Source organism: Balaenoptera acutorostrata, chromosome 5 (assembly GCF_949987535.1).
Source record: "Balaenoptera acutorostrata chromosome 5, mBalAcu1.1, whole genome shotgun sequence".
Taxonomy (NCBI): domain Eukaryota; kingdom Metazoa; phylum Chordata; class Mammalia; order Artiodactyla; family Balaenopteridae; genus Balaenoptera; species Balaenoptera acutorostrata.
In genome coordinates this window covers 20708801-20728657 of record NC_080068.1, presented here as the reverse complement: position 1 = coordinate 20728657, position 19857 = coordinate 20708801, and the positions used below count along the sequence as shown (strand labels likewise).

At 37.8% G+C, this 19857-nt stretch overlaps 1 protein-coding gene and 1 non-coding gene across 5 annotated transcripts in view; both read left to right on the top strand.

Moving 5' to 3' along the window:
* The window catches only part of EMCN (endomucin), a 98852-nt gene that overhangs the window by 48638 nt on the left and 30357 nt on the right, over positions 1 to 19857 (top strand). For 3 of the 4 annotated variants that reach the window (XR_450208.2, XM_007172910.2, XM_007172911.2), the window contains exons 4-5: positions 1452 to 1562; positions 16612 to 16650. Coding sequence is in view for 3 of the 4 variants with exons in the window: in XM_007172910.2 (XP_007172972.1) it covers positions 1452 to 1562; positions 16612 to 16650 (150 nt within the window). In the remaining variant the exon portion in view is untranslated. The remainder of the gene's footprint in view (positions 1 to 1451; positions 1563 to 16611; positions 16651 to 19857) is intronic. The other variant, XM_028164175.2, reaches the window with a different exon arrangement.
* On the top strand, positions 11757 to 11923 carry LOC114236549 (U1 spliceosomal RNA). The gene has a single exon (XR_003622488.2). It is a non-coding gene; the product is annotated as a U1 spliceosomal RNA (small nuclear RNA).

Below are 19857 nucleotides of genomic sequence, written 5' to 3'. Positions count from 1 at the left end.
CCCATCACCGAGACTGTTGAGTCTGCTTTATATGAGGGAATTCTTTAGGCCATCAGGATAGCTTTTTCATAGTTTCCAATTTTAGCTCAGCAGAAGAATTCTTCTCTGAAGATTTCTGAAGAAGAACTCCTGTTCTGGTGTTTTCAAAGCATATGTTCTTGGAGTTCCAGTGAGAAGCAAGATCTTTATCCCCACGTTCCTCCATCCTCAAGTGTTGAGTTTCTGTACCTTTCCCACTTCCATACTATTACAAAGATCAATTTCTGCTTTCCTTATATAATAAGACATTTCTTTTCTTCCTCAAATATTTCCCTCTCAATTTATTACTTCAAGATTCCTCTGAAGTTGGTGACCATTTTCACTCATACTTTCTTTTTTTTTTTTTTTAACCCGTCACTCATACTTTCTTATATGCAGTGTTAATCCTATAGCCTATATTCAAATTTATTCACTTTCTTTAGCATACCAATTTCTAAAGGCTTTTTGCCTGAAGACATATTTACCCGCTGTCTATGAGGTCTTCCTGCAAACTCTAAACTTCTCCAGCATGAATCTCTCAAGTGCACTAAGAATTTGCATTACACTATAGATGCTTATTGCCATAGAATGAAAGCTGATTGGCACTTCTGGAAGGCACCAGCAGTTCAGGCTTCCAGACCTCTTTGTGATAGGAGTCTATTAAACTGTCTTCTCCCCATCTCCAGCCAACATCGTATCTAGCTAACACTAAGTGTGCACTAACCAGCATGCCTATCTTTACTAACTCAATGTTCCCCATGATAGACTTTGAAAAGACTGAAGGTCATCAATCATTTTGTTTTATAATATTTGTGCAAATTTAGATTGTTTAAAGTAATCTTATTCCAATGCTATTTTTGAAAACTCAGCTTATTTTTTCTTTGTTGCTGAATTTCCTTTTTGCCCCCCAAAAATGAACTAAATATAATTAAAAGTTTATTCTGTTTACTTCTTGTTATCTCTCTCCTCCCTGCTATTCCACCTACCTGAAAATTCTCTCCTAGATAGCATGGGAATCATACTACCACTTTCAACTACTACTACTGCCTTACCACCCCCTTTCTAGGGTAGCTGAGCAACTAAGTTTTACATCAGAAAGGTTTGGCTCTCTGTGACTGTGGGAAAATTATATAACTTTTTAGAATCACATAAAATTGTGATCATAATTACTACTTAATTCATAGAATTACTGTTATGATCAAGTGAAATAACCTATATCAGACATATAGGAGAGTCTAATGTCCCTCCACTTTTAAAAATGTAGTTAACTGATTCACCAAAAGACAGACATCAAAACACTGGATTTCTATATCTTGATCAGAAGACTTTAACTAATCTTCAAGTTGTAACTGGATGTTTATATTAATATTAATGATATGATCTAGTGATTGTTTACACCCCTAATGGCTACTCATTCTTTTTTACATAATTAGGATCTACAGCCAAAGGTGTCACGAAGACTGAGTTCATCACTACAAGAGAAACAGTGACAAGTCTTCCACTTCCAAATGCTATTTCAACATTACAAAGTTCCCAATCCAAAAGTAAGTACAACAATTTGTGCTGAAATGTTAAACTAGTATATTGGATAGAACTAAACTCAGAATGTTTTCCAGCCCACAGCTACCAAAGAACAATGCCTTACTTATATTCTCTCTTAGTCTCTACCAAATGGGACAACCATTTAGCGACTTTGCTTTGTACAGTGATACTCTATCCCTCCATAGCCACAAATGAGTGGATGCCAAGGAGGATCAGTCCAAGCCTGAGCAATAATCTATGATATCACCTGGCACAAAAAGGTGAGCTTGGCCAAAAAATCAGACAACTTTGATGAAATGAAAAAATTCTTAGAAACAAATTGCTAAAACTGCCTCAAGAAGATAGGAAGACTGAAAAGACCTAAAGCAATTTAAGATTCTGCATTAGAAATTTAAAATGGGCCCATGGAGAAAACTCCAAGCAGGATGGCATCAAGTGTGAATTCTATCAAAATATTCACAAAAGAAGTAATACTAATTCTTCCCAAACTCTTTCATGATGTAGAGGAAACATCGCACAGATAATTATCTGAGACCAGTATTACCCTAACACCAAAGATAGAAATGAATGAAAAGGAAACACAAAGAAAGCTACAGACCAATATCCTTAATGAACACAGATACAAATATCCTTAATAAAATATTAGAAAAAAATCTGTAACATATGAAAAGTGATATAAAGCATGAACAAATGGAATTTATCCAGGAATGCAAGGTTGGTTTAACATATGAAAATCAAGTAATGTAATACACCATATTAGTAGACTCAGTAAATGCAGAAAAAGTATTTGACAAAATATAACACCCACTCATAATTAAAACTCAATTAAATATAAATAAAATGGAACTTCCTCAAACTGGTAAAGGATATCTATGAAAAACATACAGCAAACATCATACTTAATAGTGAAAGACTTAATGCTTTCCTCTTACGATCTGGAACAAAACAAAGATTCCACTCTCACCAATTCTATTCAAAATTATAACTAGAGGTTCTAGACAGTGCAATAAGCTGATAGATAGGTAGATAGATAGATAGATAGATAGATAGATAGATAGAATGATAGATAGAAAGGGACAGATAGAATCATTCATCCAGATTGGAAAGGAGGAAATAAATGTGTTTCTCTCAGTAGACTGCATCATTATCTATGTAGAATACCCAAAGATTTCACAATAAAGCTACTAGAACTAATAAAGAGTATTCTATACCAGAGGATACAAGATATGCACAAATAAATCATATTTCTTTATGTTAGCAATGGCAATCCAAAAAATAAGGAAATAATTCCATTCATAATAGCATCAGAAAGAATAAAGTATTTAAGAGTAAATTTAACAATAGAAATGCAAGATTTGTACACTGAACTATAAAACACTTCTGTGAGAAATTAAATATCTAAATGGAAATTTCTGAGTTGGAGAACATGTGAAGATTTGAGGAGAGTGGTGCACTAGGAGAGGACATGGAAGCTCCATGCCCTTTCTCCATACCTTGCCCTGTGCATCTCTTCCATCTGGCTCTCCCTGAGTTATAGCCTTTTATCATAAGCCAGTGATCTAATGAGGTAACGGAGTGAATTATCAAGAAAGATTTGTCCCCATCAGTAGGGCTAGTGAGTACCAGCATTAACAACTGGGCATATCTGATTCCTTGCCCTGTGTTCTTTTCTTTATTGCATGCTGCCACCTCCCTGGGTTTTTGTCTTAAGGCAGATAGTCATATGAGTATAACTGAACTAAGTAAGACTAGTCCGTGGTACCTGGCACATCACCTGGAGGGGCTCTAGTGGGTGTCTGGGACCCTAAAAAGGACACATCGTGGGGTCAGTTTCCAGGCAAGAGGAACAAAAGAACTAAGGGACCCCCAAAGCCAAAGCAGAGCTGAGCCTATTCTGATCACATGCTCTGGACATTCACAATGTGGAGCCTGGTATCAGAGCACATCTGGGAGATGTGGCAGGTGTGAGCCAGCAAGCCAGACACAGCAGAGCAGGGAGGGGAAGGCAATTTATGCCTTTTTAATGTAATGCACACACAATTTAAATAGTACATTTATTTTAGTATTATGTGAAAAAGACCACTTGTTAGTTTTAGTGATTCAGACAAGCCCACTAAGGATCAAAAAAGAAAATTTTTCATTAGTACAATTACATCTGGTACTTGAGCAAAGAAATCAGATTTTAAAACATTACTGCCGGTGGGAAAGTGCTAGTGAGATGCAAAAATGACATCATTTTGATTCTGACTTTAGCCACACAAAGCCATTTCAAGGGTTCACAAGAAAGATGGAATCGCAGGGGAAAGAAAAGTAGAATGTGAGTGTGTTGCTGCTGTATCTTTAAAATTTTTTAAAAGCCAGTGATGAATGTTTTGAACATTTGCTTCCTTAGGTTTTATACTGTAATAATCTACCATCAATTTTCATAACAAATATAATTGTTTCTAAGTATATAACCATCAACAAAGACAGAAATAGAAAAAATTAAATGCAAACAGAAACACTTTACCTAACCATATATAAAATTGTTAAAAAAGCACAAAAAAAGAAACAAAAAGAATCCAAGTACTTTAAACAACGTAGTCTTAACTGCACACCCTCCTCAGTAGAACAGATAAAGAGGGGGAGAGAAAAGAAAAACACTGCAGAGAAATCCTGAAATTCACTTGATGAGTTTGTTTTATTGAAATGAATATAGCAAATCTAAATACTTGGTACTACAAGATTGAAAAAACATATAGATGTGTTCTCAATGTGAAAAGGGAAGATACAAATACAGAATGGGGGAAGGAAAAAAACACTGCATTATCATATTGAAACCGAAGGCATCAGCATAACCTCACGATTAAAATTCAAATACATATTTAACATTGCAAAGAATAAATAAATAAACAGACAAACATTACATGTTTATGGATTGGAAGACTTGATATTTTAAGATGGCGGTTGTTTCCAAGTTGATCAATAATTGATAAAATAGTCAGTGCAATCCCTATTAGAATACCAGCAGGTTTTTTGCATAGAAATTGATAAGCCAATCCTAAAATATATATGGAAATGAAAAGGACCTTGAATAGTCAAAACACTTTTGAAAGAGAACAACAAGATTGGAAGACTCGAACACAGCCAATTTCAAAACTTACTCTAAAGCTATAGTAATCAAAACAGGGTGTGGTTAATGTGTTAAGAACAGCATGATTCATAATAGTCCAACACTGAAAATAATCCAAATGTCCATTAACTGGCGAAACAGAATATCTCATTGGATTTTCCATTTGGAATGCATCTGTAATATTCCAAAACATGGGATATCCGTATAATAGAATACTATTCAGCAATTTAAAGGAACAAAATACTGATACATTCTGTAATAGCATGAATCTGAAAAACATCGTACAGTGAAAGAAGTCTTTCTCAAAACACAAACGTATATGATTCCATTTCTGTGGAATATCCAGAAAGGATATTTTCATAGGGACAGGAAGCAGGTAAGTAAGTGGCTGCCTGCACCTGGAGATGGGCCTGGGGATTGACTGCAGAAAGGCCCAAGGAAGTTTTTTGTGTTGAAGAAAAGGTTCTATAACTGTAGTATAGTGATGGTCACACAACTCTATAAATTTACTAAATATTATTGGGCTGTGTACTTAAAATGAGTGCATTCATTAAGTGGTGAGTTTCCAAATAAAGATTTGTTTAAAAACAAAAAGAAAGAGAATGTTGATCTAGGCCAATAAAATTCCCTTCTGGGTAATCTGAACTAGAAAACCCAAACAAACCAGAAAGTCAGGCGAACTGTAGTAGCAAGGTTTTATTAGAGTGAGTCTGAGACAGCCACGGTGATTGGTGTGCATGCCTGCGGCATAAGGAAGCGGGTATTATGAGTAAGCAGAGTTGGTAGAAGAAGAATGGAGAGAGACTATGTGGGGAAATGGAGAGACCCCGCGAGCAAGATTAAGTTGTTCAGGAGAGACAGAGAGAGTAGCAGGACCGAGAGATCCCCTGGTTCCTGACAGTTTTCCAGGTCCAGTCTACACGTGTCTTCACAACAAGGACTTCCCTTATTCTGGCCTCTGTGACTGAAAGTAATCTGTACTTTTAGTCAAACTATCCTGAGTAGAAAAGCTAGCAATCTTCTGTAAGAGCCTTATCAGATCCCGTTCATTATAAACACTGGTTGTACTGTTGGCATACCCATAGTCCTTAAGAACAAGCAGCTACAGGTGACTCACAGTCTCCAAGTCTCTTCTTGGGAGACCTCTAAGGTAGAATGACACAGCAAGTGGGGACTGTGGATGCCCAAGGCCCACTGTTGTCTAGAAACACATTGAGAACCTCCATTTCCCCCTTTTTTCATTGTAATCATCTTAGGCACGACATAAAAAAGGTTATCTAGAAAAAGTCGAATTTCACACCATAATTGCAAACTAATAATTTTATTTAATTAGTCACCACATAAAGGAACTTAAAGAGGAGGGTCATTTTTCCTTCATAAGAAGAACATTTTTTTGTGGTAGTGTTTTGGGCTCTGATGAGTAGAACCTATTTTGTAGGCAGTATATGTCTCAAAAGTGCCTTTGGCAAACCAAAGCCTCATCCATCTCATAATATGACTGCCCCCAAGACAAACAAGAATAAAAGTGAATACGCATCTGCAAAATGTGCAGCAGTTGAAGATTAAACTCAAATAATTTGTAATTTGCACTGACCCCCACCCAGGCAGTGCCTGATGTGGAAAATGTCATTCAAGGACCATGGTTTATTAAAATTAGCACTCAGACAGAAGTCTGTGGTCAATCCCATGCGCCACTTTAGATTCCTAATTCTGCCTTGATTCATGCAATAAAATGCCCTCTGCATCTCAGTTCTGGAGACTCCTGTATTTATTTGGCTTCTAAACACAGTCTGAAGTGGCTTTCTTCCAAGTAGTTTAAAAAATACACCCACAAAGCCATTTCTTGAAAAATGAAACACCCTGGAAAGCAAGGTAATGAAAGAAGGGTACTTACTGCTGCCCTTTGCATTTGCCATTTGATTAACCAGTTCTATACTAAGTCCTTTAGAAATGTTGTTATAAAACTCATTCTTTGGGCAGCCATCCCCCCTAGATCTCTCTCGTTCCTCAAGGTGCTTCCTGCTAAGCATGGACTCCACTTGATATAATGAGTTTGCACACGTTTCCATCGGCGCCTGATGAGACCAGAGTCTGCCCAGATTCCTGGTTAGCGGGGCAATGCTCCCTTTCCATCTCCACCCCTCACACACACAAACATTCAAAATTAGTGGAGCCAAGACAGAGAAACAGAAGGAGAACAAAACAATCTATAGGCAGGGGAAGGTTGAACACCTCTTAAACATATGGGCAATGGGTCCTCGGAGAGTGACTATCAGATAAAGGCACTGTGGGTACATTATCTCAAATGCAGGCTTGATTTAGAGTAGAGAAGAGTTATCGAGGTCTGTTGCTTTACTCCCTAGAAAGGTGGAATGTAGATCAAAAAAGCATGTTCTCGGGGCTTCCCTAGTAGCGCAGTGGTTGAGAATCTGCCTGCCAATGCAGGGAACACGGGTTCGAGCCCTGGTCTGGGAAGATCCCACATGCCGCGGAGCAACTAGGCCCGTGAGCCACAACTACTGAGCCTGCGCGTCTGGAGCCTGTGCTCCGCAACAAGAGAGGCTGCGATAGTGAGAGGCCCGCGCACCGCGATGAAGAGTGGCCCCCGCTTGCCGCAACTAGAGAAAGCCCTTGCACAGAAACGAAGACCCAACACAGCCAAAATTAATTAATTAATTAATTAATTAATTTAAAAAAAAAAAAAGAGTCTCCCTTGCCCAGTTAGTTTGAGGAAGCTCCCAGAGAAGGCTCTGATTAGGTTGGCAAAAAAAGAAAAAGCATGTTCTCAAAACATTTCTAATCGTTTCCCATTCTCTTAAAGTTGTGTGTATTTCTCCTTTTTTATTCTTTTATTCTGCCTGTAGAAGACACATTTCTAGAATACTAGGATTTTTGCTTGTCTGTAAAGGTTTTGATTTCTCCATCAAATCTAAATGAGATCCTTGCTGGGTAGAGTAATCTTGGTTGTAGGTTCTTCCCTTTCATCACTTTAAGTATATCATGCCACTCCCTTCTGGCTTGCAGAGTTTCTGCTGAGAAATCAGCTGTTAACCTTATGGGAGTTCCCTTGTATGTTATTTGTCGTTTTTCCCTTGCTGCTTTCAGTAATTTTTCTTTGTCTTTAATTTTTGCCACTTTGATTACTATGTGTCTCGGCGTGTTTCTCCTTGGGTTTATTCTGTATGGGACTCTCTGTGCTTCCTGGACTTGGGTGGCTATTTCCTTTCCCATGTTAGGGAAGTTTTCGACTATAATCTCTTCAAATATTTTCTCTGGTCCTTTCTCTCTCTCTTCTCCTTCTGGGACCCCTATAATGCGAATGTTGTTGCGTTTAATGTTGTCCCAGAGGTCTCTTAGGCTGTCTTCATTTCTTTTCATTTTTTTTTCTTTAGTCTGTTCCGCAGCAGTGAATTCCACCATTCTGTCACCCAGGTCACTTATCCGTTCTTCTGCCTCAGTTATTCTGCTATTGATTCCTTCTAGTGTAGTTTTCATTTCAGTTATTGTATTGGTCATCTCTGTTTGTTTGTTCTTTAATTCTTCTAGGTCTTTGTTAATCATTTCTTGCATCTTCTCAATCTTTGCCTCCATTCTTATTCCGAGGTCCTGGATCATCTTCATTATCATTATTCTGAATTCTTTTTCTGGAAGGTTGCCTATCTCCACTTCATTTAGTTGTTTTTCTGGGGTTTTTTCTTGTTCCTTCATCTGGTACACAGCCCTCTGCCTTTTCATCTTCTCTGTCTTTCTGTAACTGTGGTTTTTGGTCCACAGGCTGCAGGATTGTAGTTTTTCTTGCTTCTGTTGTCTGCCCTCTGGTGGTTGAGGCTATCTAAGAGGCTTGATGGGAGGCTCTGGTGGTGGGTAGAGCTGACTGTTGCTGTGGCGGTCAGAGCTCAGTAAAACCTTAATCCACTGGACTGTTGATGGGTGGGGCTGGGTTCCCTCCCTGTTGCGTTGTTTTGCCTGAGGCAACCTGACACTGGAGCCTACCCGTGCTCTTTGGTGGGGTTAATGGCAGACTCTGGGAGGGCTCACGCCAAGGAGAACTTCCCAGGACCTCTGCTGCCAGTGTCCTTATCCCCACGGTGAAACAGAGCCACCACTTGCCTCTGCAGGACACCCCCCAACACCAGCAGGTACGTCTGGTTCAGTCTCCCCCAGGGTCACTGCTCCTTCCCCTGGGTCCCGATGCACACATTACTTTGTGTGTGCCCTCCAAGAGTGGGGTCTCTGTTTCCCCCAGTCCTGTCACAGTCCTGCAATCAATTCCCACTAGACTTCAAAGTCTGATTCTCTAGGAATTCCTCCTCCCGTTGCCGGACCCCCAGGTTGGGAAGCCTGACGTGGGGCTCAAAACCTTCACTCCAGTGGGTGGACTTCTGTGGTATAAGTGTTCTCCAGTCTGTGAGTCACCCACCCAGCAGTTATGGGATTTGATTTTACTCTGATTGCGCCCCTCCTACCGTCTCACTGTGGCTTCTCCTCTGTCCTTGGACGTGGGGTATCCTCCTTGGTGAAGTCCAGGGTCTTCCTGTCAATGATTGTCCAGCAGCCAGTTGTGATTCTGGTGCTCTCGCAAGAGGGAGTGAGAGCACGTCCTTCTACTCCGCCATCTTGGTTAATCCCGAATACTAGGATTTTTAAGATAGAAATCCTCATTAATTCAGTGATCTGACTTTATAAAGAAACGAGGGCCCTTTGGATTAATTAGTAAATTAATTTATTCACTAAAAATCTTTTGGAGAGCATCGGTGACCTGACATGCCCCCTAGCTTCTGGAAATTGCTAGTAATTCTCTGCATTCCTTGGCTTATAGATACATCCCTCTAATCTCTGCCTCTGTCTTCACATTGTCTTTTTCCCTGTGTGTCTACATACGGCCTTCCCCTCTGTGTCTCCTCTTCTGTCTGTGCCTTCTTTTTTTATAAAGACACTTTCTTGGGATTTTGGGCCCACGCCAACCTGGAATGATTTCATCTCAAGATCCATAATTACACTGGCAAAGATCCTTTTTCTAATAAGGCTGTATTCACCGGTTCTAGGTACACATATCTTTCCAAGGAAGTCGGGGGAGGGGGATGTCACCATTGAACCCACTCCAGACCGTGTCCTGAATTTACCCTTGTTACGCCTAGATTTCAACATCCATGCATTTGCCATTGTCTGTTGGCAGGGCTACCGCACTGGGCACTGAGGAGTGATTCAAAGAAATGTCAATCACAGGAGTCCCCATCCTCCAGTATCTAAACTGTGGGAAAATTGGACGTAAAACTCTGTTGTAAAATTACAAATCTTCTCCTCTTCCTGAGTTCCCTGTTTCTGCCAGTGGCTTAAAAACGTGGCATCCTCTCTGACTCTTTTCATTTCCTTTGCATACCTGATGGTTTCTGAAGAGAGAAGAGAAAGGTAAAAGGAAGATGGAGGGGAGAAAGCAAAATAGATGCTTTTCTTGCTGGAAACTTAGTCATTCAGATATCTATAACCAGATTTGAAAGCAGGTATAGTTCACACTGTAAGAGATTGACAGGGAAGGAGAGACCATTGCCCTTTCTCCCTTTGGTGGATTTTGTCTTAGCTGAGGAGAGAATGTGGAATAAGATTACAGGTAGAAGACAAATTGAGATGGGCAAATGCCAGGACATAACTCTACTAAGGCAAGTGCGTGGATAAAAATACTTCTCAGGCTTTTGCCACTTAGAGCTTCTGCTACCACAGCATATACAATATTACAGACTTGAAATCTGAAGGGAAAAATCTGACTTTTGTTAAGTAAAAACGAGTAACATTTATAAGTAATCAGTAGGTTATTTAGTCAGAGTTAATAACATTTATATGTAACAAATAGTTTATCATATATGTTTCCTGTTTGCATAATTTATCCTAGTTTAGTATGGAGTTTGTTTAACACAAAAATCATATATAATTGTATAGTAATCAGGTAGCCACTTCAGATATACTACTGGTTGAACGTGAGAATGGCCTCTGCCCAAGCCTGTGCTTTTCAAGGCACCACACCCTTCCTAAAATAATAAAAAAAAAGGGCTCTACAATCATGCCAAGAGGAAGTTAGCTTATTGGTTACAAACAATGATTCTGAAATCAGATAGCTTAGGTTCAAATAAGAGCACAACCATTAATTTGGACTGTGGCCTTTGGTAAGCTCCTTAACTTCTCTGTGCCTCAGTTTCCTCATCTGTAAAGTAGTTGTAATAAGACTACACCCTTACAGGATTCATGTGAAAATTAAAAGAGGTAAAAATATATAAAGCTTAAAACAGTGTCTGGAAAGTAAATAATACATTTTAGCTATTGTTTTATTAATGATAATCCTTATAAAAGCCAGGCAAAGTCGGTATTTATGATACCAGTTTCACAAATAAGAAAACAGGTTCAGAAAGACTAAATGACTTGGCCAAGGTTAAATTAAAAGATGAAATTCAAACCCTGTTTTTCTCGCCTCAAATCCCATAAAAGTCACTATACCACACTTGTTCTCATTACAACTGTTTTACATAAGGTATCTAAAGGAATTAGAAAACAACTAGCTTTTAATTGGGTGCATCATATGCTTGACAAGTAGGAGTTCACTCAATATGAGAGATTGACGGACTGATAGGCTGGCTGAATAGGAACCTGTGATTCTCACCAGGGTGGTTCTCTCGCTGTTGCCAGATTTATTGCTGACTGTGGTATTTGTTCATCCTGCCGTCCTCATCTGTACGGTCCTTCTTTCATCCCCTTGTCTTTCCTCCAATTGCTTATTCAAATTCTACACAACTATCAAGAGCCTCTGCAAGATACTACCTCAGTGTTTCCCACAACTTAATGAGTGTTGCCAGATATGCGTACCATCTGCACTATTATTTTTTTAGTACTTTCTTTCAATTGATGCACTTTTTATTCTTAAATTTGTTTGAAAAGTAAACCATCATAAATGAAAAACCAGTTTGACTGGGCATAAACAGAAGCTAGAAAGTCACTATGATGTAAGCAAAATAAAACAAAATTCTAGCTAGATTTTGTTGCTTGCCAAAGGCTCTGAGTTTGAGGCTTGCTTGTCCTTGTTTAAGAAATAAATCAAATACTTACCTGGAAGAGGAGATACCAGAATCATGAAGGTGGTTTTCCCCCGTTGAGGCTTAGCCATAGCACTCTGGATGTGCTGTGCTGACCCCTGTGATTTCCCCAAATGTGGAAAACTCCACTGAATAATTTGTGATTGTTGGGGACTGCATTTGTACTTCCTGCTGTGGGGTGAAAAAAAAATGATAAGCACATGCTACATATTAATGACATATTTGCATCAAATTGAAATTTTGAAACTTTGTCATTGAAATAAACAAAAAAGCTGAAAAGAAAATAACTTTCTCATTTAGTGTTTCAATCTTATTTAATGCCACTTTCCAGTACTGCCTCATAGAATCTCTCTTACAATGCTATGCATCTCATGCTTTGGAAAACACTAATTTATCTGATCACCTATCCTCATTAGTTCTCTTGTGAATGTCACCATTTATCTATGACATTTGGGAACTTAATTACAACGTTTCTTACATGATATTTAATTAGTTTGTATCATTTCATGTGGGCCGATAAAGGAGGAATACTCAGGATAACAAGGTCTTAGTCACAAGTCACAGTTTAGCCAAACCAGAACTCATCTCATGTACAGTGACTCAGTCAATGCTTTGTTTGGAATGGGGGGTGGAAATAAGAAGGAAAATTTGAATTGGTCATAGTAAATTATTTTTAAGCAAATCGGAAAAGAATTATATATGGGAATGGCTGTATATATTTTTTCTCCTGGGCCTGTTAATGATAAATCATGTTCTGTGTGTGATTATATACAGCTATATATAGCTGTAAATATAATGGCCTTCATAAGATAAGAATATTTAGCAGTTACTTGTTGTATTATTGCTTATTATTTCTGTTTTAAAAGCTGATAGTTTAAGCAAAGTTTAGCTTTGGATTAAATTGTGGATTAAAGTTTAGCATTTCAAAGTTCATTTGCATTTCAGACTTCAGTTTCATATTAGAGGCAAACTCAACCAAAAGATTTTAAGTTGCCAACCACCCTGATTAAGGATTTGGTTTTTACTAAATATCTAAGTTTGAGACTAGGTTACACACTTATTTGCTATTTGACTTCATCTACTTCCTTTTCTTAAAAACACATTTGCATTATGAAATTTATAAATTAAAAAAAAGCAAGAATAATACTTTAGCCGTATTCCATAGCATTCCTCTCTATTAAGATTTTATATCCACAGAACTGAATCCAAATTTGAAAATAGTATGCCATATGAAAACACTTTATTATCTTCAGAATAATACATCCTTGATTTTAGTATAAAAAGGTATATATATTCCAGTATTGATTAAATATTTAAGATTTACAGAATTTTGTCCTCAGAATAATAATATATTCATTCATATATAAAAGTCTGGACCTCTTAAGACACAATAAAAGGATTTTGAATTTTTAAAAAAAATAAATTTATTTATTTTATCTTTGGCGGCGTTGGGTCTTTGTTGCTGTGCGCGGGCTTTCTCTAGTTGCAGTGAGCGGGGGCTACTCTTCATTGCTGGGCATGGGCTTCTCATCGCGGTGGCTTCTCTGGTTGCGGAGCACCGGCTCTAGGCACGTGAGCTTCAGTAATTGTGGCTCGCAGGCTCTAGAGCGCAGACTCAGTAGTTGTGGTGCACCGGCTTAGTTACTCTGCAGCATGTGGGATCTTCCTAGACCAGGGCTTGAACCCGTGTGCCCTGAGTTGGCAGGCGGATTCTTAACCACTGCGCCACCAGGGAAGCCCGGATTTTGAATTGTTATATGTTATCTTTTTAATATTCAGCTACATCTTTAAGGCATAGTTATTTTCCTTTTGTGTAATATGTCCCTCTAAAATCATTATGCATTTTTTAAACATCTTTATTGAAGTATAATTGCTTTACAATGGTGTGTTAGTTTCTGCTTTATAACAAAGTGAATCAGCTATACATATACATATATCCCCATACCTCCTCCCTCTTGAGTCTCCCTCCCATCTTCCCTATCCCACCCCTCTAGGTGGTCACAAAGCACCGAGCTGATCTCCCTGTGCTATGCGGCTGCTTCCTACTAGCTATCTATTTTACAACTGGTAGTGTATATATGTCAATGCCACTCTCTCACTTGGTCCCAGCTTACCATTCCCCCTCCCTGTGTCCCCAAGTCCATTCTCTCATTATGCATTTTTGAAGGATGAAAAAAATGCAAAAAAGGATAGTCAGAAGGTTTTGTCTGATATGAGTTTAAAAATTTTTCATTCTCTGTAAAGTCTATCAGCAAGAAGGTTATGACCTGATATTAAAAGCAGGAGGAACAAAAGGTTTTGATTTCATTTGTATTCTAATCCTCTGGCAGCTGATAAATATTTTAACTGCAACTTTCAAATACAACATTACGCCATGTTCAAGAGTATTTTAACTAGTTATCAAAAGTAGGAATTAATTACATAAGCTTTCCACTCAGAACGGTTTAGTGGAAGGAAAAGCTGTCTCTTTGAGTAAAAGAGAATGGACCTTAGAACCAACAGACCTGAATTATAATCACGGTCCTCCCTTTGAGAAAGCAGTTTCACTGCTTTCAACTAATATTTGCAGATCTGCAACGTGGAAATAATAACGTCTTTCTTGTAGACATCAGCAATTAATATATGGAACTGATCATAAGAGTTGCTTGAAAAATAGTAGCTATAATTATCCAAGCAGGAATATTAAGTAAGGCATTCATTTTCTCTTAAAAATTGAATTCAAAGAGGTAGAATTAGTTTTATTATTATTACTTTCTATTGTTCTTCGTTCATTCCTTATATTTTTACGAGAGACCTGGTAGTAGGCTCTGCGATTACGGCTCTGAGTAAAACAAGAAATCTTTGTCTTCCTGGAGTTACATTCTAACTGACAACAAATATATTGTTAAAAAATCAATGTCCCTGGAGTGATAAAAGTACTGTTGAGCAGATGAGTCAGAGTGGCGGGCTAGCGTGGAGGTAAATGAGGTATACAACGTTAGATAAGGTGGCTGGAGAAGACTTCTCTGAGTGGTGAAACCTGAGCAGAATCCTGAAGGGTGGGAAGGAGCCAGTGTAGGCCTGAGAGGGCAACACTGAGGCTAGAGAAGAGCAAGCAGGGACACCTGAGGCAGGAGGAGCCCTGGCACGTTGATGTACCACAGAGATGCCCAGCAGGGCGAAACAGCTGGAGTGAATTGAGGAGCAAGGCAGGAGCCATGTCCCATGACGAATTGCCAGCTGTAGTGAGGAGAAGAATATGGAGCCCTTGGAGCAGCCAAATTCAAATTTCAAAAGATTTTTCTAGGTGGCTATTGCAGGTACTAAGGGGACAGATATAGGTGCTAGATGAACAGTATTCGATTGAATGGTGAGACATATTTGTAATATATTTTGAAGCTAGAGCTGATGGGGTGAGAAAAAGAAGTGAATAAGAAAGGCCACTAGTTTTTGGCTTGTGCACCTGGGAGACAATTGTACCATGGTTTGATCTAAGATGGTGAGGGGGGAGGTGGGTTTGAGGATACTAGTCAAGAGTTATGAATGGATAAAGAAGATGTGGTATATAGATACAATGGAATATTACTCAGCCATAAAAAAGAATGAAATAATGCCATTTGCAGCAACATGGATGGACCTAGAGATTATCATGCTAAGTGAAGTAAGTGTGACAGGGAACGTCTAATATTATACTATTGCTTATATGTGGAATCTAAAACAAAAAGATACGGATGAACTTATTTACAAAACACGAATAGACCCACAGACATAGAGAACAAACTTATGGCTACCAAAGGGGAAGTGAGGGAGATAAATTAGGAGTTTGGGATTAACATATACATATTACTGTATGTAAAATAGACAACCAACAGGGACTTACTATATAGCACAGGGAATTATACTCAATATTTTGTAATAACATATAAGGGGAAAAAATCTGAAAAAGAATAAAAAGAATATATATATATATAAATATATATATATATATAAACTGAATTACTATCACTGTGCTGTACACCTGATATTAACACACCATTATAAATCAACTATACTTCAATTAAAAAGAGTTCTGTTTCAGGCATGTTAAATTTGAGATGCTTGTGAGACAGTCAAGTGAAAATACAAAGGAAGCAAGTGAATATTTTTAAACTATCATTATTGGGCTTCTATTTGTTTCAATTTTTTTCTATATTTTTTCATTTGGCAAATCTTGGTTCATGGTGCCAACACTCCAGGTTGTTGAAGTGATCTTTGATTATGATTCTCTCAGGTAATTTTATTTGTAGAAGCTCTTCTGAACTATTTACTTTAGAGGAATTCCCTAAGTTTCAGAGGAATCTGTATGAACCATTCTGAATCTTCCTCAGGTCAGGAGGTGCACAGTATCTTAGTAGGAATATGACACATGGCAGTGCCACTCATGAAGTACCTACCAAAGTTTCTGTAGTTGTCTGGGTTATCTAGGCGTATTCAAGATGTGGGGTTGTACTCGGTGCTCCAAAAGAGGATTCAGCAAAATACAGCTCACAGGCCAATCCAGACCCACACCTGTTTTTGTAAATAAAGTTTAATGGGAATACAGCCATACTTATTCTTTAGGTATTATGTATAGCTGCATTCCCACTACAATGGCGAAGTTGAATAGTCACTAGAGATTTATGACCCACAAAGCTTAAAATACTATTTGGCCCTTTACGAAAAAGTTGGCTGACCCCTGCTCTGAAGTTTCCTCTAATCAGGAAGCCTCTTGATTTTATGATTTGATGAAAGTAAATCAGAAATGAGCTAAGATCTATATCCATTTACCACCTGGAAGAATTGTGAGAGTACATTTGATATTCAACATTTAATTTTAGCAATTTTCTTTTCTTTCCTCTAAAGCTGAGATTCAGAGTTCAATCAAAGCCACAGAAACACCAGGTAAGTTAATTTTCTTTCTCTGAAAATATTCCTGGGTAAAATCCCAAGAAAGAGACAAAGTAGATCAATCGGTCTGAGGACAGGGTGAAATAGTACAAAGGAAAACATTACATGGCAACTAAAATATTTAGGAAACCTTGTGTTAAAAAAATGCAGTCCCAGAGAATACACAATGATGTGCCTCAGCGCTCTGGGGCTGGGATGAGGGGAACCAGTTCTGGTAAATGCATAAAGCCTGTGGAATTTCCCTCTGCTCAGAACCTACTGTTCCTGGTCTGTTTCTGTGGTCAGCTTGCCCTCTCTCAGAAGTATAGAGTGTGTGTTTGCTGTCTTCTCTACTTTCTAACAAAGCCTGGTCCTGGCATCTGAAGAGATCATGTTATAACCCACAGTTAACAGCCTAAAATGTTATCACTTCAAGAAGTGCTCATGCTTTGCCATCCTTAGTTTTAAACTGAATAAATTCTGGATGATGGAGCAACAGAAATTGAAAAAGATTACTGGGCAGAGGAAAATGATAATGTTGAATCTTCCTATTGTTTTGAAATTATAATTGTTTGGGGGATTTTTATCTTCCTACATCCTACCTGGTACTTATATAAATGACAAATCTCTTAGGTTCTCAATAATAACCACCTTTGGTATATATAAAATGAGAAATACATGAAGTAAACTTGTAAGATCATGTAACTTTTTTTAAAAATTGGAAAAATAAAGCCATGAAAATTATGAGTGACTCTGATAACATTTTCACAGCAAATGTCCTAAATAATCATCATAGTCTACCTTCAAAGAATTAGAAATGGAAATCATTATGCTTTTAACTTTTCATTATTTATCTTCTACATAATACATCAAATGAATAAAGAAGTTATTTTTATATTGTTAACTCTCTCTATTTCACCTTATCACCATATTTTTTATTCTTATTTCCATCTACATAGTCTAGAAATGCAACAGAAAAAACATTGGGAAAAACAAAGTAAAACAAAGCATAAAAATAGTACATCCAGGCAAAGAGGGTAGCTTTACGTTGGCTGATGCTTTGCACTGTCCTGGAGAAGTCCTGTCCCCCCGCTTCATGGATTGGTTATCAAGGAGAAGTTACAGATGAAAGACGATTGGGAAGCTGACAAAGTGTCAGCTCGTTTTAAGGGGAGACTGAAGCATCTTTTATTTTGTTTGAAATAATGGTATTTACACAATGCCAACTTTAACTATAATTGATTTTTAAATGTAATAAAAAGCCCATTTAGACTTTAATTTTGAATTATAGAAACTAATTCTCCTAAAACAAATAATAGACAAACCATTGATTTGAATAGCAGACTAGAAAGAAATGAGGCTGATTCTATCAGCTGCAGAAAAGTCAGTCTCAAACTTCAGATGTATGTTTTGGCTAAAGACTAAATCCAGATACACTCAAAAAAATTCACAAATATTCACCCATATGATCAAGGAGAGGCATCTTCCTTAAAATAATTAGCATTTCTCTTTTAGGTAAAGTTGAGGTTGACTTCTTGCCCACAGAATTATTAGTACTGCTTCCTTCCATAAATATGAGCTAAATATACATTTAATCTTTGACTAGAACATACTGAGTTCTCATGTTTGATATTTTCTTTCAGATTATGCATCTGACTTTAATTTTCTTGAAACATTATGTTTTTACCACTCTCTTCAAAAACTATTTTTAAGGATCTAGAAATTGTTGATTGTTTTATGTAGGATCTTTTATTGGAATTCAGGATAAGTAAGGCAACTATATATAAAATGTGAATTATAAGCAATTATACATAGATATGACATTCAATTTTACGTAATAAAGATAAAAGAAAGATAGTCATAGTTAGATGGAAATGATCAAAGTCAGAAGACATGTCCATTCGTTCCATTCAACAGAGCAAAGGTAGTATGAATGGACAACTGAGTTTAACAATGCTAAGCATGAGGAATTCATGCCCAATATCTAAAGCATGTGGGAAAGTCAATCTTCACCTGACCACTGTAACATACCTGGTGAGACTCCAAATTTTGTATAATCCCCTGCCAAATATACAGAATGGTATATTCAACCAATCACCACTAACTGAGGCATTCAATAAATATTTGCTTTGTTCCATCACACATAACACTAGCTAAGAGTTTGAGTGTTACATGGAGCCTGCCATTAAGGGTTACTAAAGACTGGTCAATATTATAAATAACTATAATGACGCCAGCAGTCATGTAGGTATAAAGTGATGTGTCATAGATGAGCCTCAGATAAGCTTATGTTAAGATCAGAGGAGGAAGGGATTTTCTTCCCTTTAGCTGTTGTTGTGGTATACATTGGGTGGGAAAAAGCAGTTTAAGAAAGATGAGGAAGGGGTTCATGAAAAAAGCGACACTCTAGCTGCCAGATTTTTCTACCTACTCATTTTTTTAGCTCTGAATTCAGAGCTAATGAGGAGATAGAAAGACCCACTAAAAAGTGATGAAAGACTGTTTATTCCCCAGAGATACATGCAGCCATCATGCGGCCATTACAACAATTTAAAGCAATGATGGAATTCACTTTTCTTTAGCCTTATCATTTTCTCACAGACAGGCAGAGCTAATAACTTGTCCTTGAAAATGAACCTCTTGATTTCTTTGATAAGAGACCTCAGCTCCAGAGAAAAATGGAACAATATGCCTCAGAGTATTGGGAAAGGAATAAACCATCTGCCCTTAACTTTCTGAAAATACAACTATATTTGTCAGGGTTTTCCAGAGAAACAGAATGAAAAAAAATATATATATATGTATTTGTATATATGCGTGGAAATCTCTAAAGAGATTGATTATGAAGAATTGGCTCATGCATTACAGAGTCTGAGAAGTCCTAAGATCTCAGTTGGCAAACTAGAGGCCTGGAAAGGTAGGAGAATGGATGGTATAGTTCTAGACTCAGTCCAAAGGGCTGAGGACCAGGAGAGCAAATGGTGTAAGTTCCAGTCTGAAAGCTGGCAAGCTCAAGACCCAAGAAGAGCCAATATCTCAGTTCAAAGGCAAGGAAACACTGATATCCCAGCTCAAGGCAATCCGGCAGAAAGAGTTCTTCTTACTTCAGGGAGCCTCTCTGTTCTATACAGACCTTCAACTGATTGGATAAGAGCCATCCTAATGGAGGGTAATCTATTTCACTCAGTCTACTGATCTGAATGTTAATCTCATCCAAAAAAC